Raw genomic sequence first — 23,664 nt, 5'->3', positions numbered from 1 at the left:
CTGGATCAGTGTCACAGCAATCATCCAACACTCGTCCAGACATTTAAAAATACAAACAGTAACCTGTAGGCAGCATTCATGAAGATAGAGATTATCAAGGAACCACGAATGGCAGCACAAAATGTCATTTTAATCTGATTGTTTGAGTTATTTTAGTTTGGACCAAAGTGGTGGACCGACAGACCACAGAGCTATGCTGCTGGAACGACCACAAACCACAGATTACATGAAAGTCTTAAAGGCTTCGCAGAACTCTGTGCGGCAGAAACATGTGTTTTTCTTCTTTAACACATGTAAAAACAGCAGAAGATCACAGAGACAAGCATCACATTATGAGATATAGTTTTCTGTATATCTAAAGAAGAAACATATAATAACATAATCCTTATACTGACAGAGTCATGTTTCAGACATTAGTGTGGGTGGATTCACACCAAGTGAAGGTGAATTTTTACTCTTCTTTGCTAAGTCAGCGACAAAGCCCCCCCATTTTGCTGATTAGGCTTTATGAAGACCTCATTTTAATTTCCTCTTTGAATCTCTTCTATGGATCTTTGCACTATGTGGTTTGAGGGAAATTGCTCCACAGGATATGACAAATATGGACATGTGCGGTGACTGAAGAGTGACTGATGATGATGATGATGCCACAGCCTCTGGTGGTAAAAAAAAATGTGCTATTCTCACTGCTGCCTGTGTGTAAACATTTTAAAACTGAGTGTTGATGTAGCTACTTTCAGGTCTTATTGTGAATTTTCACTATGGCTGACATGCATAGAAAAACACAACATGAACAGAAGATGTACCCAGAGTTTCATTTCTTCATATTTTATCATATTTATTTTATCATATATATATTGATTTTACTAAATTTTGTCTGGTTTATTTCTAGATATTGCCAATTCCTCCATGATGTGGGGAAGAATACAGAAGAAGAATGTTTGAATGGTTAAACATTACAGTGATCATGTTATGAATGATGACTTTCATCACAGTGAGCTGAATTGAGCGAGGGTGCATTTTATTGCTTATCAATTTATGAATCTTTACATATGTAAGAAAAAGATTGTGCTATTTCTTCAACAATGGCATGATCTCACCCTCTTCTTTTTCCTGAGCGGCATGCAAGACCACTTTTTATTTTCACTTTCTCCTCACACTCATAAGAAATCCGTCACTTCTGTTACACCGGGGTGGAGGTGCATTGCTGTGCCTGTAAAACCCATCATTCATCTTTTCCTCTTCAGATTCCCTCAGTGTGGTTTCCAAGGCCTCAAATCTTATGGTTAATCAAGGACCGAAGCCTTGGTACCTCTCACCATAAACAAATCGAGGACTCCCACGTGCCCTCTTTTGTGCAAATTCTCCTTTCTCTCGACACCGTCCAGCTCTTGTCTTCATTAAGTCTTGTTATTATTCTTCATGTGATTCAGTTTCAGAGCCTCACATTTCCCAAAAATAGGACACAAGTTTTCCCGACCATTGTTACAGAGTCAACACTGTGGCTTTCCATCTGTTTCTGCTGATAGAGGATACCTCAGCATGTAGAGCATGGGCCCTCTCGCCAGGTTGAAGGGTACAGGGGACAAGACGTCACCCTGTTTAACCCCTGTTCACAGCCAAATACTCCCGGATTCGCTCTTTTTAGTATTTCCTCTTAGGGCAGTCTTAAGGAGTCTGCAGTGAGTTCCCGTATCTCTTCTTTTGAGCACTTTTTTTTGGTGTTGTTCCATTTTTTTACCCTCATTCTCAGAGCAACCTGGATATTCAATGCATCCCCTCTGTTGCTCGTGCATGTGACAAGCGTTAGCTAGTCCTCAGACTAGTTTGCTAGAGAAGGATGGACCGATCATAATTGGACACCAGTGATCCATATCAACCAACTTTCTGTAATCATTCACCTTATTGATCAGTGTTGTCCATCTGCCTTTGCCACATTTTGGAAGATTTCTGCAGTACAGGTTTGCATTGTACAAGTCGGCCAACTTTACACCCTTTGGGTCCCATCGAAGGCAGTCATCTTTTCTGACACCATGAGGGCCTGGGACACTCACCTGCTTCATCTATTTCAGTGCTCCATTGGATTGTACAAGTCGGCCAACGTGGGCAGCAGAGAGGGGCCATTTCTGCTTCAGTTTAGGAGGCAAATGGACCTAAACCTTTATTTTTAATTGAATTTAATTTGCCCTCCACTTCCCATATATCCGCAACTCCAAGTCCGAGGCCATGGTTCTCGACCGGAAAAAGGTGGTTTGCTCCCTCCGGATTGGAGGAGAGATCCTGCCTCAAGTGGAGGAGTTTAAGTATCTTGGGATCTTGTTCACGAGTGAGGGAAGAATGGAGCATGAGATTGACAGGCGGATCGGTGCAGCGGCAGCAGTAATGCGGTCGCTGTATCGGTGCGTCGTGTTGAACGAGGAGCTGAGCCGAAAGGCGAAGCTCTCGATTTACCGGTCAATCTACGTTCCTACCCTCACCTATGGTCATGAACTTTGGGTCATGGCCAAAAGAACGAGGATACAAGCGGTTGAAATGAGTTTCCTCCGCAGGGTGGCAGGGCGCTCCCTTAGAGATAGGGTGAGGAGCTGTGTCACCCAGGAGGAGCTCAGAGTAGAGTCGCTGCGCCTCCACATCGAGAGGAGTCAGCTGAGGTGGCTCGGGCATCTCTACCAGATGCACCCTGGACGCCTCCCTAGGGAGGTGTTCCAGGCATGCCCCACCGGGAGGAGGCCCCGAGGAAGACCCAGGACACGCTGGAGTGACTATGTCGCTCGGCTGGCCTGGGAACACCTCGGGGTCCCCACGGATGAGCTGGAGGAAGTATCCAGGGAGAGGGAAGTTTGGGCGTCCCTGCTCAAACTGCTGCCCCCACGACACGGCCCCGGATAAAGCGGGTGAAAATGGATGGATGGATGGATATATCCTGTTACACTCTTTGCACCAATTTAGGATCCAGCTGACAAGTGGAGTGCTCCTCTCCATACAGAATCCTTCTTGTACACTGTCTGCATGATCTTATAGCAGGACTTCTTTGTCCGTTTGAAACCTCCAACTAGTGGAGCAACGACCTGTCAAGTGCCTTTGGTCTTTTGTTCCTCTGGAGTCGTTTGACTGTAAGATACTACCTTATCCCACCTCAGCTTTCAGGCATCCATTAAAGCAGGTTTTCACTTTCACAACCTCCAGTCGCAGGGGAAGCAGGACCCTGGAAGTCCTCAGCTGTTGAGGCAGATGGGGACTTGACTGCTGCTTCGCTTGACATTTTCCTCTGACCTTTACCCTTCTCTCTGATCTGTGTGCTAGAGGAAGATTTGAGAGAGGTTTTAATTTAAGCATTCAATATTCAGTAGTGATTACATTTCACAATAGGTTCATTGGCTTGTAAGATAAATGTAAGCTAAATCTTTTCAGCTTTACTTTGCTTCCATAGTTTCTATGCCAGAAAGAAAAGGTGGCCTCCTTGTGACCTCTGTACTGCTATGACAGGTCTGTTACCTTTTTTTGGCCTTAATGCTCAGCGTTAGGTTTTTGTAATTTTTTTTGGTCAAGCTTTAGTTCTCATCCATTGCATCTCATCCATGTGTTCTCTATGCATCATCAGTATTAAATGGATCAATGCATCTTAGCTGATTAATGTCAATATTTTCCAATGATGCTTTTGGCCATGTAAAGTATAGGACATGTAGACTGCAGTCTACAATGACCAGTGAAGGTAATTTCACTGTAGATTTAGTATTTGTGTTAACATGCATGAAGCCAAACAAAACAGAGCAGAAAGTCCAATCAGGTGTGTTTTATTTTGTTTTTTTAAAAAAATATACATATACAGATTTTTTTACTTGGTATCTACACATGAAGACAATTTAAATAAACACAAATACAGACAACATTTTCATCACTTATACTACAACAACTAGTATTTACATGATAAAGGCAATGATGATGAACATCTCCCATTACAACAGCAGTGTTTCAGTTCCATCCTCTTCAGTGCAGGGGTGGAGTCTACAGCCTGGATGTGCTGTGGACACTCGTTGAGCTTGAAGTCGTCGTGCTCACAGTGCTATTCTTCACATACCTGGATCAACATATGAGACTATTAGTAAAAGAAGCAGAGATCTGTAACATTGATGGTAGTATTTCACATTAGAGACCCTGAACACTGTGAAGTCCAACTGATCTTACCTGTTCTTGCTTTTCAGAATGCGTTTTCCGAGATGTGACTGTGGATTCACGCATTTTTCCTTATTTGCTGTCGTTGTAATACTGAAGAGAAGAAAGAGCTTTGTTAGAGAGAGGCGGAACAACACAGAAGAATGACGTGTAGAAATATGGTTCAATTCAGCTCATCTACTCACATTATCTCCACCTGCTGACAGAAGATACTGGGTGGGTGTATGACTGGCCCTGCCTTGATGAGCTGTGGGGGAATCCGGTCGATAGAACCATTTAAACACTTGCACTTGCTAGATCTGTTGGCTGGTTGGCCTGTGGGAAGAGAAGACACAACCTTGTTATTAGCTGATCATCTTTTAAGTCAGTCAGACTGTAGAATGAACATGTGTCAGTGTTTTGTCAGAGAAAGGGAAAGGGCTGCTCTGCAGACAGAGCCATTGTCACTGTCAATGGGCAGAGCTGAAAGTCAGCTTAGACAGACAGACTGGGTTCACATTGGGTTTAGCAGAGCTTTTTCTCTGACAACAGCACCAGCTGAGTGATGAGACTGAACCACAACAGTAAAGTTTTGCTTTGTAAACCCAAAACAATGAGCTCAAATACCATATAATGTATTGCTGAAGGAGCTGCAGGGTCACCTGATGATTCTCTGAGTTCATCAGTACCAGGGAGCCCTTTAACATTACACATAGTGATGTGATCCATTGCTAACATGAAAATATTGAGTGCAGCTTTAAAGTTCTATTCAAACAAAACTATAATGTCATTACAAGCAATTGATACAAGTCCCCATTCACAACCAAACTGACAACAAAATGGTATGTTGTTCTTAGAATTCAAATCAGACGATCACAGAAAACTAAACTTTTCTCAGTACCTTGTGCATAGAAGACAAGCAGGCAGGCGAGAAAGGCAATGACAGCTGAATTCATAGTTGCGGCTGTAGACAGGTTCACACTCCACAGTGTCTCTCTTCAGTCTGGACTCCTGATGGTGTACAGCTGCAGTGATTCGTGGCTTTTATACCCTCAGACATGGGTTCTCTTTCCAGTTTGACTTTCACTTTCTCAGGCTCTTCCTTTTTCCTCCAGCAACATCATTTCCCAGAAATCATGTTAGTCTGCAGAAGGGCTTCATTGTAATCATGAACACATTAGTCAAATCAATTCAATTTGTACAAGTTCATTCATTATGCTTGCGTACAACAAAACAGATTCAGAGTGAGAAAACAATGTTTTTCACAGTCTTATTCCCATTCATTTGAAACTGTACACAATAGGCTATTTGTACGTTTATGTAATTTTAGATTAGATTAGATTCTACTTTATTACCATCGTCAGAGTACAACACAGAGACAACTAAAGGCAGTTTAGCATCTACCCAAAAATGCAAATAGTCATAATATCCAAAAAAAAATATAAATACATGTAAGTAGTGCAATTGGCATGAATTATAAAAAGTATGTGGTATGTGCAGGTAGTGCAAGTAATTTCTATGAAACCATAAAAACATGTGCAGCACGGTATGTAAACAACTGACATGTGCAACATGGTATGTAAACAGGTGACATGTGCAACAGGCAGTAAGTGGCAGTGCAGTAAAAAAGTAGACGTGAGCAGATGAGGTATACAGTGTATATAAAATCTAAAATCTAAAGTGATATGTGCAGTGTGCAGTATGTGCAGTATGGCATGGGCTGAGTTGTAATGTTCATCTTTGTTGTAGTCTCTTGGGGTCATGCATGTGTTCCAGACTGGATTCAAATCACTGACCAGTTCATGTTAAAATTATCCAGCTGATGTTAAGGAAAATGTCTTCAGTTTCCAGGTATTTTCTCAAAAATCTAAGTATTGGATAAATTGAAAATTTGATATGGACATTTGACAGAGTGATTACAAGTCATCCTGAGGGGGACACGAATGTCTGTCTGAAAACGTCTTCTAGAACCACAAGCAAGTCCAAGTGCCTTTGGAAAGTTCCGTGACCTGGATGAATGAGAATCTTCACAGACGAATGTCTGGATCAGTGTCACAGCAATCATCCAACACTTGTCCAGACATTTAAAAATACAAACAGTAACCTGTAGGCACCATTCATTAAGATAGAGATTATCAAGGAACCACAAATGGCAGCACAAAAAGTCATTTTAATCTGATTGTTTGAGTCATTTTAATTTGGACCAAAGTGGTGGACCGACAGACCACAGAGCTATGCTGCTGGAACGACCACAAACCACAGATTACATGAAAGTCTTAAAGGCTTCGCAGAACTCTGTGCGGCAGAAACATGTGTTTTTATTCTTTAACACGTAAAAACAGCAGAAGATCACAGAGACAAGCATCACATTATGAGATATAGTTTTCTGTATATCTAAAGAAGAAACATATAATAACATAATCCTTATACTGACAGAGTCATGTTTCAGACATTAGTGTGGGTGGATTCACACCAAGTGAAGGTGAATTTTTACTCTTCTTTGCTAAGTCAGCGACAAAACCCCCCCATTTTGCTGATTAGGCTTTATGAAGACCTCATTTTAATTTCCTCTTTGAATCTCTTCTATGGATCTTTTCACTATGTGGTTTGAGGGAAGTTATTTTATCATATATATATATATATATATATATATATTGATTTTACTAAATTTTGTCTGGTTTATTTCTAGATATTGCCAATTTCTCCATGATGTGGGGAAGAATACAGAAGAAGAATGTTTGAATGGTTAAACATTACAGTGATCATGTTATGAATGATGACTTTCATCACAGTGAGCTGAATTGAGCGAGGGTGCATTTTTTTGCTTTTCAATTTATTAATCTTTACATATGTAAGAAAAATATTGCGCTATTTCTTCAACAGTGACATGATCTCACCCTCTTTCCTTTTCCGGAGCGGCATGCAAGACCACTTTTTTTTTTTTCACTTTAACATCCTTTCATAGGAAACACTGGCCTTTTCCTGGAAATGTGCATGTGTTTACTTATTGTCTCTTTAGCCAGGAATCCAAAAACATGTGTGGTCAAGAGAAGACTGGGACTTGTTCATCAGTTATTTTGGTCAGCAGTCAGGTTTTCCTCAACAGTCTGAAGTAGTATTGATGTAGTTGCTGAGTAAAGACCTCTGGTGAAAAGCATATCATTATAACATATTATAGTATTGTACTGCTGGAGACATGTTCCGCTTTAACTTGTACTTCTGTCATGCAGTGTCAGCATGTGTTCCCTTTTTTATGTTTTCAGGAAAGCCTTAAGACATCCAAAGAAATGGGATGTGAAATTTAAACAAACAGGCTGAGGGAAAGGCCCGGCCCCAGTGTCTACCCTTGAACTCTTAGTGTAAAAGCTCAGTCAATAACTATGTTTACTCCTTGTCCGAAACAGGCAAAAGTCAAAACCAGGCAGATCAAAACAGGCAAACTTATCCAAAAAGGGGTTAGACTGAGAGGTGGGAGTACAATGTTCAGGGGCTCACGCTGGCAAGAGACGAGACAAACAGGACAATGAATGACGTGGAGCTGGTTGGAGTTGTGACACTCATCTCTGTGACGCTCTGTCTGGGGTAGAGTTCAAAATCCTTTTTGAGAAGTGATATGGCGTAATACAGTGATCCTCATGCTGAGGGTTGGACCCGCCCCGGGGGCCCATAGAGCCACCGCAGGGGGCGTGTGTGGATGACCAGGGGAAAAAATATGTGAAACTAAGCTGGATAAATATATGATTTATATAGACAAAGTAAACAAGAGTTTGCTGACGCTACTATGCTGTTCTTTATTTCACTACATTTCAACTTGGATTCTATTTCATTAGTTTCTTCCCCCAACGTGATGAATCATAGAAATTGTAGGCTTCTTAAGATGGGCATGCCAGAAAAAGTCTGACCGGTGTAATGCATCATGATCATCAGCTGAAGTTACACCAGGGGCACTGAGGGCCGGATCCAGCACCATCAGCCACAACAGTATGAGGTGTCCCGTAAGGTAACTGTGGAACCAACTGACTGTGACATCAACTAGACTTTAAGACTGCACGTAGGATTTCATTATTGACCCTATCAAAAGCTTTTGATTGGTCAGAAAAAGAGAGCAGCACAAATTAATTGTTTTTTTTATTTATCCAGATAAAAGACAATATCATTGATCACTGAAACTGCAGCTGTTATTGTGCTGCAACCTGTGTGAAAACCAGACTTCTGTCGTAAATTTAGTGAGTCAATAAAAGCATGTAATTGGAAATTTACAAAGGATTCTTGGATTTTTGCCAAAAAGACAAGTTACAATATCGCACAGTAGGCGTTGAGATCACTGATATCTCCACTCTTTTAGCGGACACAGCTCAGCATCATTGGCATGCCAGCCATCAGGGAAGCTGTGGACGGTACGTTTAGTTTGTCTATGGACCAAAGGATCTCCTGTTAACCCCCTCACAATAAAATTCACATTGACATAAAGATAGTGGAGAGGTCATCCACTCCCATGATGCACACTCAGGACGAAAACAGCTGCTCTTCTGCTTTTTTTGCCACCTTTTTCTTTTTGGCTTTCTACACTTTTGCCACATCTGGAGCCAATTGTCCCTTTACCTTAATGTGTAATGCAAGACTGAACCAGATGAGCCAAAGTACCTTGGAACATAAAAAACAGTTTGCAACGAGTGCTGGTTGGTTGTGAAAAATCAAACTGATGTGTGATCAATACTACCCTACTACTACTACTACTACTACTACTACTACAAATGGACTACAAACAGAAACCAGAAGGTTTCCAATCTCAAAATCTTGTCCTTTGCTTAGAAATTCTGCATTAATATGCAGAAATCTGTTTAGAGACATTAGGTTTACATTAATGGTCCAGTGCATAGGTTTACTGACTTCTAGCTGTGAGGCTGCAGATTGCAACCAGCTGAACACCCGGATTTTCTAGAGCAAGTGTTTGGTTTGTCTTTTCAGGGCTACTGTAGTAACATAGCAGTGCAACATGGCAGACTCCATAGAAGAGCACCCACCTACTTTAGATATAAAGAGCTCATTCTAAGGTAACAAAAAAACAACAGTTCTTATTTTCAGGTGATTATACACTAATGAAAACATATTCAAGAAAATTATATTCCCTTTCTGTCAATATTATGCCAATAGCACCACCTAAATTTTGGGCTTTTACCAGACTTTACTGATTCTAAATTACTGTTAATGATAGCCATTAACTACCTAATCATTAACTCATTAACTTATTGCTAGCACACTGCTAGCATTCCAGCACATACACATGTCCGAGCCTTGCATGTAAACTGAAACCCATTATGGATGTTTACTGTGTTTGTAAGAGTTTATACTCTATTTTGTCACCATGAACATGCTTTACAGCAGCCTTACCTGTGCAAAACAGTCATGACAATAGCAGCACTGCTTGTATCGTCACTGACGTTCACTCAGCTTGCAGCAGCTCTGCAGTCATGAGCTGTAATGCCATGAGAGCATGTACACTGACATAGATAAACTAAGAATGCCCTCTGCTGACCTTTTTTTGTACTAGCACAGATACACAACCACTACAACAGTCTGTGTTGCAGTCACTGGCACAAATGACACAGTAAAACTACAAAATGTCACATTGTATTGTAATGTTCAGCATAAATGCACTGTGCAGCTGGTCTATTAAACCCTTATGGGCCACATTTACTAATTACATTTGACATCACATCTGCACTTAGGAGTACCACAAAGGGAATAAGCGAATATCCTTTCCCACATGTTCTATAGTACTGCCAAAACTACTTTACCTTTAACCCTTCTGGAATTTCCCCTAATACAAATAAAGGAATATTGAATTGAACCCTTTACCCTTAATGTAATAAAACCTGCTGCTTTTCTGGAGAATGAACAAGCATCAAGACACCAGTGGTGTGTAATCTCTGAATGCCACAGGAACATGTGGTACCAGTACCGGTAGAATGTATGGGACATTCCTACAGATCATCTTTTATCAAATTTCTAATTTAGGTGGTTGCTCTCCTCAGGGTTTCCTTTTTGCTGTACAGTGAGGAAACGCCTACACCACACACCTTTTGTTTTGCATGCGGCACACCCTGCAGAGCTTGCATAACCTGTCTGGAATGCAGTACTACTTAGAATGAGACGGAACATTATATAGGTACGCAACAAAAAGGCTCATTTCAGACACACTTTATACGAAGATATTGTGTGAAGCGTTTTCTGTGTTACAGCGTAGTCCGAGCAAGAACCCCAGGTAAGAACTACGAGTTTATGGCTGTGTGCGATTTCTTTTAAGCATCACCTCGAAACAAGACTAATACCTTTTAGCTTTTTGAGCTTAGGAGCCTAATGTGTTAGATGGTACAGTATACTGTGGTAAATCAGGTGTTATCTGTTAGAATGCTGTTTGGCATGCCCTAACAGAGGGGGTTCTTATCTTTATCAACACGTTTGGCTGTTTTAAAATATAAAATACCCTCTTTGGTTCATGTTTTGTGTGTCTATACCACTTCATATGGAATTCTAACTTATGGCTGTACTGCTAAACATATACTAGATGACAATCAGCTAGTTTTTATTTAAGCTATAATTTTCATAACTTCATTTCACAAACTCAACATTTTAACGAGTCTTATCTGCTTCCATAGACTTTCAGGTAGAACTTAATGCCTATGGGCAAACGCAGACAGGCTGTGTTATCTGTTGCATCCAGCAGCTGACTGTCTTTAACAAGGCAGCAGCAGCAGCAAAACAAAATAGCTTTCAATCAAAAAAAAAAAAGTATTGGCACATGCTTTGTTCATAGACAATGAATAAATACCCAACACTCAAACAACTGTCTCTTTTTTCGGACTTTTGTTACAGATAGTGCTGGTTGTTCTGGAAACTCCATTTGGAAATGTGCCTTTTTTTATTAAGAACTGCTCTTAATTGTTTGTCATTGTTAGGCCCCAAGTAGTTTAGCTGAGCACATCAATAACAACATCTCTAACATCTCAAATTTTACTGTAAAACATGCTAGTTCAGGTTTTTGAAATAAAATACAGTTTAAGTACAAATTTTATAAAGATCTGTATTACTTCTATATTTCAGGCCAACCCATTTTAATTGTAAGCTCCGATGTTCAGTGGACACTCCTTAAGACAAGCCATTACATGTATTTATTGAGTTCCGATAGCCGAGTCGAGTCAATTTATTTATAGAGTACATTTCAAAACAACAGGACTTGACTGAAAGTACTTTACAGTCAAGTCAGACTGATTAGAATCTGCATCAATTAAGGTTTGCAGTTGTACATGAACTGAAGACAACTTGCAGCCAGTCTTCATCAGAGTCCATAATTAACATGAACTTTGTTTTGCTCTAATTTGCAACCATGCTGTATTTACTACAGTAGGCTTCAAGCTATTTCTTTCAGATGGCTCAGAGAAAAGCTGCTGGCTCCTCCAGAGCTGCTACGCAAAGACGCTGGTGGCATTTGAGACAGGAATGGAGGATGCTTGGAGTGTTTGAGATCAACCGAGAGCACGAGTTCTACCATCTGACAGCCATGATAAAAGAAGGCATGCATACCTCCATTCAGACCACCATGGACACACCAGGCCAGGTGAAGAATCTTCTGATTATAGGCCACTGGTTGGATTGATAACATGAAACATTGGAGACATAATTTCACTCATAAACAATTCATTTTTGCACAGGATACACTCACAGCTGAACATTACAAGGCAGAGGAAACTCAAAGCTATGAGGCAAGTGATCATTTACACCTGAAAAATCTTTCTGGTATTTTAGTAACAGCGTTTTTAAAGCTTTGTCATGTTATCTTTGATAATGCTGTCTACATAATGGACGCTTTGTAAAACATAAATATATCAGAATGTGACAATTTACTAATCCTTTTTAACATATATTCAATTGAAAACAGTACAAAAACAATATACTTAATGTTTGACCTCATCAGCTTTATTTATGTTTGTAACATTCAAAACATTTTTGGAACATTCCACAGGTAAACAGGTTCATTGGTAACAGGTGATAGTATCATGATTGGGTATGAAAGGAGCATCCTGGAAAGGCTCAGTCATTCACAAGCAAGGATGGAGAGAGGTTCACCACTTTGTGAACACATGATTGGAGAAAGGATGTTAGTACATGGACAAAGGAAAAGTACATAAAAGTGCTGTCTGTAAACACAGTATATTTGCAAATGAATGCACTCTGCTTTCATTTATGGCTTACACAGCGTCTCTACTTTATTGGAATCGGGTTATTTTGTTGTTCTAAGAGTTCCTGTCAACTAAGTTAAAGCAAACAGCATAAAATTTGAAATGCTTCTGTAACTCTCGTCCTCCAGGGGTTTGAGATGCAGACATTTGCAGCGTCAGTGTTTGCCAAACTGAGGCGTTCACTGGATATCACAGAGGAGGAATATATGAACTCCCTCTGCTCAGGCGACTGCTACCTCCAGTTTGTCAGTAACTCCAAGAGCAAAGCAGATTTCTTTGTCACGTGAGCATAATCCTTTATTTCACACAGGGACCTTCCATTGACAAATGGCTTTACCTTAACTCATCCCAGCTCTGATTTCAAACTAAACACCCACAATGTCCCTGACGGTCAAAAACACAAAGTCACACACATAAACATACACACATCATATCATCATACTCACGCACGCACACACACACACACACACACACACACGTATGCATCTTTTCTTGTCTACTGTCCTGTTTGATTTTTTATGAACCACAGTCATGTTCTTTTTAATCTTTAACCGTACCAAATTTGCCTTGCAAGCATAAACAGTGAGAATTTAAAAACATTGGCATTGAAAAGAAAAACTTTGTCATTGTGGCTTTTTGCAGAAATGTCCATATTGACGTTCTTGTTTGATGATAAGGTTGTTCTTGATTTTAGGAATGACAAGAGGTTCTTCATAAAGACCCAGAGCAGACGTGAGATCAGGTTTCTCCTGTCCAATCTGCAGGCATACATGGACCACTTGGAGAAACACCCTCATTCACTGTTGGTGAGATTTCTAGGTAAGAGTAGCTTTGGTTAATTCTGCTATGGGTGTTTATTTTTCATTTTTCATCCAAATTTTAAAGAAAAAAGTCCAGTCCATATCATCCAATCAGAAGGAACCGTTGCTTATTGTACTATCTAACTTTCCCAGATTTAGCTTTCATGAAAAATATTTTTAAATATGCCTCGACCTTCCAACATACACCCACACAAACACATTCTTTGTTGTGGCCTGTTACAGAGAGGAACTTTGCACCATTCTCTGAAATTAATACAGTAAAGCTTCACATTTTTTGCACAGTGTGAAGCGCGTGTGCACACACACACACACACACACACACACACACACACACACAATGCTACAAAGCTTGGCAGTGCAGTGGTTGTTGATGCCTGTTAGGCTGAACAGCAGAAAGACCTCACAGCTCACTGAAAGAAGAAGTTCATAAGCAGTGCAGCAAACTGCACATGCTGAGAGACACCACAAACCTCCAGTAGGTGCTTTAATGCTCTAGAATAGTAGTCTGCAGTGCTATCTACATGGATATCAAAGTTACCAGAAACCAATATCAAATAAAAAAAATCTATGAAAGTTTTGGACCGTGGGTCACTGGATTCATTAATAAAAGTGCTGGTTGATACACTGTGATTAATATGCCAGGAGAATTTCAGTGTCAGTGTAAGATACTCAAAAGAAGTATACTCATCAAAAGTGAGTCGTCTGCATAAACGCATATCAGAGAACAGTGCTGCTACATCTCCACCTCTCCAATCACATCTAAGAATATTTAGAAAGTAAGAATTTGGCAGTGGTGTCTCTTAAAGGACCACTCGAGTGCAGCCAAGTTTCATACAGATTGTAGGTCAATGGAGTGGAGTTTACTACTGGTGGAACCTATCCACCCAGAGACTGCAGTTGGAGGACAATGTTTTTGGTAAACGGTCTGGTGCCTTCATTGTTTGGATGGAGGTTATCTCTCGTGCAGGTCCTTTTGGGTCCAGAGATAGTCCAAATTATTAACAAGCCCTCGAGCTACTGCTTTGTCCTTCACGATAACAATAATGTAATGCATTCTAGTTCTGTTGACCTTTTGCTGTGTCTGTTTCTATAAAATTGGCAACTTTTTTAAGGCAGTAGTTAAAAAAACATCTATTGGTCATGGCATTGAAAGACATGGTTTAATAATAAACATCTTTCTTTTCACTTTTCAGGTGTCCACAGGATTGTTATTCCAAATGAAGTAAATGTACTGTATCACCATAAAAACCAGTAGGTCATTATATCCCCTATATTCTATCAGTACTTACAATGCAGTTTTTTCTGTCTGCTCTCCAGAAGTACTTCATTGTGATGCAGAGTGTGTTTTACCCTGATGAGAGGATCAATATTAGGTACAGTACCTATGTTTCCCCATTTTTTATTGAGTGAATTTCTGTTATATTCTATGAGTGTATGAAAGCAGTGACATTTTTGTTGCATAGATATGACATTAAAGGCTGTGAGGTGGGAAGATGGACTAACCCTGACACAGGGGGGAAACAAATAATAAAAGTGCTGAAGGACAATAACTTTGAAGGGCAGAACATTGCATTAGGTAAGTGTCCTCTCTGCTACGCTTACTCTACTTGTTTCTGCAGCCATATGAATGATGCTGTTGAGCAGTGCACGTTAACTGTCACATGCAGCTGACAAGTACAAAGGCATGCTAAATGGAAATGCTTGTGTGGTTCCTGCAGATCAAGAGAAATCCTGGTTTGCCAATCAAGTGAAAATGGATGCTGCTTTCCTTAAAGAGCTAAATGTGCTGGACTACAGTCTGCTGTTGGCCCATCAGCCTCTGCACCGAGACGAGCTTGAGGGGAAATGCTCCTTGGCAGACATTGTTATCCGCACCACAAAGTAGGTGTTATATAGCCGTTTAGCAATTGTTTTGTAATAGAATACATCTTTTAACATTTTTGTTTTGTTGGTCTAATGAAGTCTATAAAGAGACTTTTCACATACTGGAAATGGGTCTTAAATATGCACTTGATGGCTACAATCGTGATATTATGCTGCAAGGCTGATCTAAACTGCATGTTGTGTTGGTGCATAACAATAAACATAGCAAGAGAAAGTAAAAATAAAAAGATAAAAAGCAAGTACAGCAAGGCAAGAAGCATAAATAGAAAAATGTGAAATGCCTGCTGGCCCTCTCCTGGATGGAGAGTTTCCATTGTGTGGGAACACGGGACTCTGAGGTGTGCTGTTATGGAGAGGCCCAGGCCCCCGCTGTGGTGTGGGAGGTGGAGCTGGTGGCCTGGAACTGGTGGGTGAAGTCCTAGGTGATGGTGTCAGGACTGTCTCATCATCTTTTAAATGGACAGTAGAGCTCATTCAATTCATTGGCCAGGCACAAGTCCTTAATAGAGTTTCATGTGAGAGTCCAACGTTAGACCAAGATATTGGACCTCAGAAATTCAACTGATTGACAGACTGTCGATCTTACCATCCAGTTCAGTTGATGTCGGCCGTCTCTCAGAGGAAAAACATATGGCCACTTTTTTGACATCAAGTGTCAAACACCAGTTTTCAAGCTAACAGACTTTTGCTTCCAGGTGCTTTGACAGTTGATCTGTGCAACACTTTCCCACTCCCAAATCATACGGATGCTGGCTCAGGGCCCCATACACCACACCCAGTTAGCAACATCCGGTTGCACTTTGTATTGAGATTCTGTTGACCCCACACATGCACAGCGCAGTTTACTATTCGAAAGACTTAAGACTGCCAGAAGAAAAATAGCTTTTAATTTTTAATTTACCTTTTCATCATTTTATTTGTCGTGTAGCTTTTATTGCTATTGTTGACTTCATTCATTTGCTCTCTTATTGTTTTTTATTTTAAAAGTTCACCTAACTATTGGTGAACTTCTTTTTGTATAAGTAAAGCTTTTGTTTGCTTTTGGTGTAATACATCAATATGTGTGTCTCAGTAACAGCAAACATTGCAGTTTTGTCTTTTCATTTCAATTTTGTTTTAATGTGATCAGTGTTTGATGTCTTAGGTCTGTGTTCTAAAGCTGCAGCCTCAATCAACACCCCTCTGATTATTTTGGGTTCTTTCTGTCTTTCCCAAAGGTCTGTGGACTTTGATGACAGTCCCACAAGGTCAGACCCCCCCACCACTCCATTACTGGAAGAGGCCAGGGGTGAGGTGGTACCAGACACTGCAGACTATGGGTCAGGCAAGCCACAGGCAGCAGATGAGGGCTTTGAAGGGATCCCCCTCCAGGAGATACACTGCCCTGCAAAAGAAACTGGGACTGACTTCGAGCTAGAGGAATTCCATAAGCATCACTGTAGGCTTCTGCCCAACTGCAAAAATGCTATTCATGTCATAGATGGGCCAGATCGTCGCTACTTTGTGGGCATTATAGACATTTTTACTGTCTACGGTTGGAAGAAAAGACTTGAGAACCTGTGGAAGAACATCCGCTACCCAGGCAAGGCCTTTTCCACAGTTAACCCCAACAAATATTCACACAGGTTCTGTCAGTGGATGCAGGACCACACTCAGTGACAGACACTCATCACTGACATACTCGACATAGCGCTTATTGTATAACCCCCAGTGTCCACTGGATGGAGCTGTGTCACATTCTGGCTCTGTTGAGATCTGCTGTCATGCCAAGTTTTTGGAGTTGCAGGTGCTTGTATGCAAATTCAGAGCTGGGCAATATATGTTATATTATATATACTGGAGGGGCTGGGGTAAATGAATACGAAGACAAATAATTGGCAGAAATGCATAAAAACATTGCTGTGACGTGCAGACTGTGGAGGTGAAAGCAGCCCTCGTGTTGTTAGAAGATTATGTTCACTTGGATTTCCACCTGCTCTTAACTTTATAGCACATGCAGTTCTCTGTGTGACGTGCTTTATGTGGCTGTTGAATCAGTAAGAACTGATTCAAAAAAAGTCAATCACGTGACAAAAAAGGTAACAACTTTAAGGTTTTTTAACTTATATGTGATTATATTTCTGATGTAGCCATAACTTCAATATAAATAAAGGTTACATTGTGGGAAGGTAAAGACATGCAATGACTGTGACCAAGAATTGTATTAGGAATGGTAACATAAAGAAACAGCTGAAGACACCAGTTGGTGTTGTGTTAAGTCATCTTTTCCATTAGATTTACTGACTCAGTCCTTCATCACAGAGAGGCCTTTACGTTTACTTTGACCTGTTAAGTGTTTTGTTGTGGATGGATAAAGATTCAGAAGTAAAGAAAAAATCTGATCTTTGTTTCCAGGAGGTGCTTCTCCTTATCGTCGCTACAATAATAATCTTGTTAACCCCCGACCATTAATGTGTGTGTGCAATATTTGATTTGCTTTTGAATGCTTTTGGCAATTTCAACCACCACACTTACACTACATCTGAAAGGGTCAAAAGCTGATATATCAAGTGATTGGTAAGATTTTGGTAAGATTTAGCAAACTATCATTTCTTTCTTCATTTAAGTTAAATAACAAACCTCAGCAATCAACTACAACGAATCTGCTAAAGATGAGTCAAACTTCACAACTCTTGAGGAATAGTTTTACATCTTAGATCCTTCATGTGCTGCCTTTGGAATTTTTGAAAGAGTTTTTTTTTTAGAATAGGTTTACAAACACTCTTCACCCTCAGCTCTAATACTGTACTAAAAGGTAGCATCAGCCCAACCACACTTAAATATCGCTCTGTTTTAATTTTACTAGTGCACTGGTTTTTTAGTTTTTTATACTTGTTATATATTGTATTTGATTGGCTTATGAGTTTTTTGGCATTGTGTGATAGTGTGTGTTAGTACTGTTTTTACTGATGCACAACTAATTGCCCCTCTGGAGACAAATAAAGTTCTACTTGACTACTTGAATCATTTGCTGCTTTAAACCTCCTGGGTCAACACACACACACACACACACACACACACACACACACACACACACACACACACACACCACACATTAGTGTCAGCATAGCTATCTTCACAGCACAGCTGCTGGGAGTACCCTGTATTTGTGTTTATTTCATCCAACAATGTTGTGATTGTGAAATAGTGATTATATCTGCAGCTCAGCAGCTCGTTAAGCTGCTCTCAAATTACATACTCATTCCTATGCCTGACAGGAGAAACACAAAATTATATAAATGAGAGCAACTATATTGTGAGTTTGGCTGCATTAAAACACAATGTAGGTTTTCACAGAGAGGAGGAGGGCTCACACCTACTCACACAAACTATGTGCAAACATGATAGAAGCTGTCAGAAACAATTGAAGTGCTGATTCTTAAATACACACATTTATATATTCACAATGATTTTATTGCTGCAGAGACATAACTGGCACTAAGTGTGAGGAAAAGGAAATTGATTCAAATGTCATTTCGTGGACACAGTTTACACAGGTTTGCAAACTGAAAGTACAGATTTACACATGGCTCTTTTTTTCTCAGGGGTCTGTAGTTTATACCATTTTTTCTGCCAATGTAATGATTCCCACTCCAGTCCAACAGGTGGCGGCAGTGTCCGTTATACTTGTTTGAGGAAGAAGAAGACAGCGCTTCGTTGCGCTTCATTGGTTCATGTTAGTTAGCAGAGAAGGAAACATGGATGTGAACAAACCGTCATACTGCACTGTGTTGGACCTAAAGAGCCAGTCTAAATTCATTTGCTATACACGCAGAATAAACGGAATATTTAGTATTTGGTGAGTCGAAGGCTGTGTTAAAATGCCCCTCAAAATGACTTAGAGAATGTTTCCTACTGAATGCAGAGAACGCGAAACCAATGTCCATTTAAACCCGACTATTATGGAGCGCTTAACAGGAACAAAGCTTTTGTGTTAGAAAACGGGAACAGAATTATTGGTATAAGGGGCGGGTGAAAAAATCAGTTCACATCAGAATCTCGTCTACTATCTCTAATCGATTCACAAATGTCAAAAAGTGATTTTCTAAATGTTTGTTTCAAACGTGATGTTGACGGAACGAAACTGCGAAGGCAGTGCTGCACCCGGACACTTTACGGCGCGGACACGGGGAGTTACTTTGTAACTGTCAACATTTTTAGTTATTCGAAAAGCTGTGATTGCAAGCATTTAGTATACAATGATTGAATTTAATTGGCTTTGCGAGATGATGAACATGAAGCATATTGTGAACTTTCTACATCACCAGTCACAGACTGACGTTCATTAATGCTGTTTAAATCTTTAAACTGGACAGGCTGCGGATCATTGGTCTTTATAGCCAGACTGGTTTCATATGTCAGTGGTCACCAGAGAATGGTTCGGTACACAGTAGGCTCTGCTAGAAAATAATGCCCCTTTCTATTCATTCAAATTAGAATTTGATTTATTATTTTTTTTAATCACTATGGAATATCAATATTACACCAAGCAGCGTAAAAAACACATGTAGACATTTATTTGGTTCTAATAGTCTTCACTGAGGTACATTTGACCACGATGTTGACTGAGAGTGGGAATATAAAAGGTGAAATTAATGTCAAAGTTTTTTTGGTATGTAGACTGTATGCTGAATTGAGGAATGAGCCGCCAAATCAATAGTGCGACCTTCAATTATATTCTCACAGTGATGTGCATTTGCCTGTAAGATAGGAAACCTAATATTGCAGAATATTAAAATGGAGTTTGGTTCAGTTCCTTCAGAGAATGTACCATACCATAGCGTATAGCAAGATTTAGGTACAGGAGTGTTCACAGTAATGAATCCAATCTGAATCTCCTCTTCTGAAGGTCTGTTGTTCACTTTTAGAACTTGTCTGGAACCCTTACAGTTTATTTTGACACCATTTTGTGTATGTGTGTTTTCATGTTACTATGTCCAGCTCCTGTAAGGACAGTAGATGTGATTTCATATATCTGTTTTCCTCACTGTGTCTTTGTTCATTTGCTGCAGTTTGACAGATGCTGCTGATGTTTGGAGCACAGAGTACACTGAGGACACACTGAACCAGTTTGTAAGTTTCACCTGCTGACTCCTGTGATTTTCATTTAGTGCATCAGTGAAGGTACTGACTCTGTTGTTGCTGTGGTGCTGTTTCTAACTGTACCTGTTTGTACAGAGACAGAGGTTTGCCTTGAAATCTACAGATGATTACATCCTGAAACTCAGGTGAGATTACACTTTGTGAAACATGAAATCTTTCTAGCAATATACTTGAGTGAAGTAGTGCCAGTGAAGCTGCACAGCCATCAACAAAACATTCTTTGTATTGAGCTACCACACATCAGTTTGTGTCTGAGGCTACAGAAACTGTGATTGAATGTGACAATGAAAACATTCCTGGGTAATTAAAGCTAAATGTTCCTCTGTCTTGTCTTAATAGGGCGGCCTGTGGTAGAGGAGATGTGTCTGTTGTGGTCCATGATGCCAGTGTAGAGCTCCATGTGGGCTCCAGTCCAGGTGACCTGAGTGTGACACTGTCCAGACTAGAAGGCTGGAAGGCCACAGTGGAAGTGAAGGAGCTGCTGTTCAGAATGGCCGACAGCCTCACTCAGCCTGACAGTAAATGTACTTTGTTCTTGTGACTCATTGCAGTTGTTTCATTGTGGGATTAGAGTTTACTGGAGTTTACGCAGAGTTAAAGCTCTCTGTCACTTCGGAATCAATGCTGATTGTGTTTTGTCATTCCCTATAGGTGGACCATCCTCCGTCAGTCCAGTGAAAAACCACCAAAGGCGGCCCACAGGCACGTTTTTAAAGCCGTATACCAACGAGCATCATTTCCTCTGGCTTGAAGTGAAGCTGCAGCACCAGAGACAGTTTCAGATAGTGTGCATAGGAAGCAGTTGAATCATCACAGTATATACTGACAGCAGCTGAAATATCAGTTGAATCAGTTCACACTCAGTTGAAGAGTAAATACTGAAGTGGCAGCTGGTAAACTGGGTTACTTCATTACTGAAGATTACTATAGCTCAATATGTACAATAGCAGTAGATGTGACGATTGAACTCTAACGACTGTACACCATCTGTGCAGTCCATGATTGGATTAACAAGTGCTCTTGTACTTGTTAGAGCAATACAGTGTAAAAAAATTATAAGAAAAGTCCTGCATTCAAAATCTTAATTAAGTAAAAGTACAAAACTATTAGCATCGAAATGCAGTTCAAGTACCAAAAGTGAAAGTTCACAACAATATATGACAGGATTATAACTATTGATGCATTAATGTGTTCATCAATGTTACAGCTGGTAAAGATCAGACTCATTTGATGGGTATCTTCATCCATAATTAGTATGTCCATTTATAAGTAGATTTTTTTATTTTATATTAGTGCAAAAAGTACAATATTTACCTCCAAAATGTAGTGGAGTTGAAGTGGAAAATGTAAATAGTCAATAAATTACTAGTATCTCAAAATTGTACTTGAAAAAGTGAACTTCTCCACCACTGGGATTAACACAGGTCTTAGATGCAGGTCCATAATGTCTGAAGTCTTCAACAATAATATCCTGCACTGCTCAACAAGAAACAGATTCGGGATGAGATTCATGGGATGAGACTGAGAGTATGGCCCCAGTCAGTGATGTGCAAGCAGCGGTGTCATAGCCAGGGGACAGAGCTGCAATTTTTCACTGCACCTAAACGTTGGACAAGTAGATATATAAAAATATAATAATAATCTTTTGTGACATAATTTAAGAAAAGTTTTGTATCCAGGCTCAACAAGAAGACATCTGAATGAAATGGACTTTCCACAAAAGACATTATTGCAACAAGAACCAAACATTTAGTTTTTCCTAAAAGAAATACACTTTAAATTCCTGAATGAAATAAAAATACGGAAAAATCAGGAAACACAGACATTTAGCCATCTGCAGAGTTCATCTGTGAAATAAATGAACACACTTGAACTGTGGTGTGGTGTTGTTGATGGTGTTAACAGAGGTGATATTTCTTCCTCAGAGTTTGAGCCCCGGCAGCAGCAGAGTTGCGCTCCATCAGTGACGGTGAAGAAACGATTAGCAGGGGCTTCACTGATCAACCCGGGAACTAAAAAGTACAACGTGTCACTCATAAGCCTCTAACAGTACCTACATTACTGTGATCTGACAACGTAAATCAACTGTTTGTGTGTTTTTGCAGAAAGCTGCGAGCGACTGGTGTGGCCTTCGATGATGCGGATGAAGACTGATCACATGACACAAACACGTTTTCTGCTCCATGTTCTCCCTTTGCTGATACACAACCAACAAGGAATGTTCTTTTAATCCATTAACACAACTTTATGAAATGTATGCAGATTTTTAAAACCACAGCTTGTATGGCACATGTTTTCAGTCACAATGAAAACTTGAACAATGCTTTTTTAATGGTAGTTGAATATCTGTCGCTGCGATGAATGTGTTATTCTCAGGCCTCCCTTCAGAATTGGAGTAAATTTCATTTCATCTGGAAATGAAAGAATAGAACAAATTAGTTATGTATTAATTTATTGGCCTTGTATTTGGAACAGTCTTTACAGAAACACTGGTTGAAGCTGCTCATATTCAGTTTTTTAGCAGATACATACACACTAGACATCATGTGCAGGAATCTTCAACTGCTTTTGACACTTTTCTCGCTGTTAACTGTTTGATTCAGGGGCTGTTTCTACTCTTTCACACATCATGATTGAAATCATCCCCTGTGAATTCATGATCTGATTTTTTAAATGTATACTTTGTTTAATATGTGTAATGGTTTTACTTTTTTTCCCCCAGTGTGTCAGAAGTTTACAAACACTTGACTTTTCCTTTCCTTTAAATTGTTTAACTTGGGTCAAAGGTTTTGGGTACTGAGCTTCTTACAGTAACTTTCTCCTGACACAACTGCTGAGTCAGGTTTTTAGGCCTCCATGCTCACACACTCTTTCTTACTTCTGCCCAGAAATGTTCTGCTGAACTAAGGTCAGCTCTTTGTGACGGCCACTTCAACACCTCAACCTTACCTTAACTTTGGAAGCACGGTGTGCTTGGGCTCATTGTCCATTGTTCCTTCAGACATAGCGATGGTCATCATGGCCAAACAGTATGGTGGCTATGTCGACACATGACTCGCTTTACTGTGGGTATAGATAATTTAGTACCTTTGCTGTTGTTCTTGGAGTCATCTGCACTTCTCAAGATGAAACGCATCTCCTTCCTTAGCAGCTAACACTTGCTCTTGTGGAGGCTACTTTTTTTGTTCTGAGGTCTAGGCCTTGAAATGGTCTTTGCACTAAAACATACCAGTTACCCTCATTAAAATGCTCATTGAATGCTTTTCATGTGTCCTACTTCATTGAAAAGTCCGTTCTCAGTCTATGTGTCCCACATTACACTTGAAGAAGTTTCATACTGGACCATTACTGACTATAAACTAGCCGTGATTTTACAAATCCTACTCATGGTAAAGCATGGGCTCACATTTTTGCATGTATCTTAA

The 23,664-nt window shown here is 40.0% G+C and overlaps 3 protein-coding genes across 4 annotated transcripts; 2 read left to right on the top strand and 1 right to left on the bottom strand.

Moving 5' to 3' along the window:
* Positions 1-3,940: 3,940 nt before the first annotated feature.
* On the bottom strand, positions 3,941-5,160 carry LOC143321272 (C-X-C motif chemokine 10-like). Its single transcript, XM_076731529.1, has 4 exons — positions 5,054-5,160; positions 4,359-4,488; positions 4,186-4,266; positions 3,941-4,078 (listed from the first exon to the last, which is right to left on the bottom strand). The coding sequence occupies exons 1-4, from the start codon at positions 5,106-5,108 to the stop codon at positions 4,006-4,008; spliced, it is 339 nt and encodes a 112-aa protein (XP_076587644.1). The 5' UTR covers positions 5,109-5,160; the 3' UTR covers positions 3,941-4,005.
* A 5,154-nt stretch (positions 5,161-10,314) lies between these two features.
* LOC143321220 (phosphatidylinositol 4-phosphate 5-kinase-like protein 1) lies at positions 10,315-17,025 on the top strand. The gene is made up of 10 exons (XM_076731427.1): positions 10,315-10,417; positions 11,558-11,770; positions 11,865-11,915; positions 12,521-12,675; positions 13,087-13,211; positions 14,407-14,441; positions 14,531-14,586; positions 14,677-14,789; positions 14,932-15,094; positions 16,315-17,025. The coding sequence occupies exons 2-10, from the start codon at positions 11,582-11,584 to the stop codon at positions 16,754-16,756; spliced, it is 1,329 nt and encodes a 442-aa protein (XP_076587542.1). The 5' UTR covers positions 10,315-10,417; positions 11,558-11,581; the 3' UTR covers positions 16,757-17,025.
* A 1,773-nt stretch (positions 17,026-18,798) lies between these two features.
* paxx (PAXX non-homologous end joining factor) lies at positions 18,799-23,502 on the top strand. 2 transcript variants are annotated; one of them, XM_076731083.1, is made up of 7 exons: positions 18,799-18,935; positions 20,149-20,209; positions 20,315-20,364; positions 20,579-20,763; positions 20,891-20,941; positions 22,165-22,258; positions 22,345-23,502. In XM_076731083.1, exons 1-7 carry the CDS (start codon positions 18,811-18,813, stop codon positions 22,391-22,393), a joined length of 615 nt encoding a protein of 204 aa, XP_076587198.1. In that variant the 5' UTR covers positions 18,799-18,810; the 3' UTR covers positions 22,394-23,502. The 2 variants fall into 2 exon arrangements, with proteins under 2 accessions (XP_076587198.1, XP_076587199.1); XM_076731084.1 differs by having other exon boundaries at positions 18,822-18,935; positions 20,579-20,757.
* Positions 23,503-23,664: the final 162 nt, after the last annotated feature.

Source organism: Chaetodon auriga, chromosome 5 (assembly GCF_051107435.1).
Source record: "Chaetodon auriga isolate fChaAug3 chromosome 5, fChaAug3.hap1, whole genome shotgun sequence".
Classification (NCBI taxonomy): domain Eukaryota; kingdom Metazoa; phylum Chordata; class Actinopteri; order Chaetodontiformes; family Chaetodontidae; genus Chaetodon; species Chaetodon auriga.
Note: the sequence above shows the minus strand (reverse complement) of the source record. Positions and strands in the feature narration are given on the sequence as shown.

Excerpts from the sequence above, each read along its gene's own strand:
- paxx (XM_076731083.1), top strand. The coding sequence starts at position 18,811 with ATGTTAGTTAGCAGAGAAGGAAACATGGATGTGAACAAACCGTCATAC. Across the intron at positions 20,210-20,314 it reads AGGACACACTGAACCAGTTT|AGACAGAGGTTTGCCTTGAA; the intron begins GTAAGTTTCACC and ends CTGTTTGTACAG. Across the intron at positions 20,764-20,890 it reads CACTCAGCCTGACAGTAAAT|GTGGACCATCCTCCGTCAGT; the intron begins GTACTTTGTTCT and ends CATTCCCTATAG.
- LOC143321272 (XM_076731529.1), bottom strand. The coding sequence starts at position 5,108 with ATGAATTCAGCTGTCATTGCCTTTCTCGCCTGCCTGCTTGTCTTCTAT. Across the intron at positions 4,489-5,053 it reads GCTTGTCTTCTATGCACAAG|GCCAACCAGCCAACAGATCT; the intron begins GTACTGAGAAAA and ends CTCTTCCCACAG. Across the intron at positions 4,079-4,185 it reads ATTCTGAAAAGCAAGAACAG|GTATGTGAAGAATAGCACTG; the intron begins GTAAGATCAGTT and ends ATGTTGATCCAG.
- LOC143321220 (XM_076731427.1), top strand. The coding sequence starts at position 11,582 with ATGGCTCAGAGAAAAGCTGCTGGCTCCTCCAGAGCTGCTACGCAAAGA. Across the intron at positions 12,676-13,086 it reads AAAGCAGATTTCTTTGTCAC|GAATGACAAGAGGTTCTTCA; the intron begins GTGAGCATAATC and ends TCTTGATTTTAG. Across the intron at positions 14,442-14,530 it reads TTATTCCAAATGAAGTAAAT|AAGTACTTCATTGTGATGCA; the intron begins GTACTGTATCAC and ends TCTGCTCTCCAG.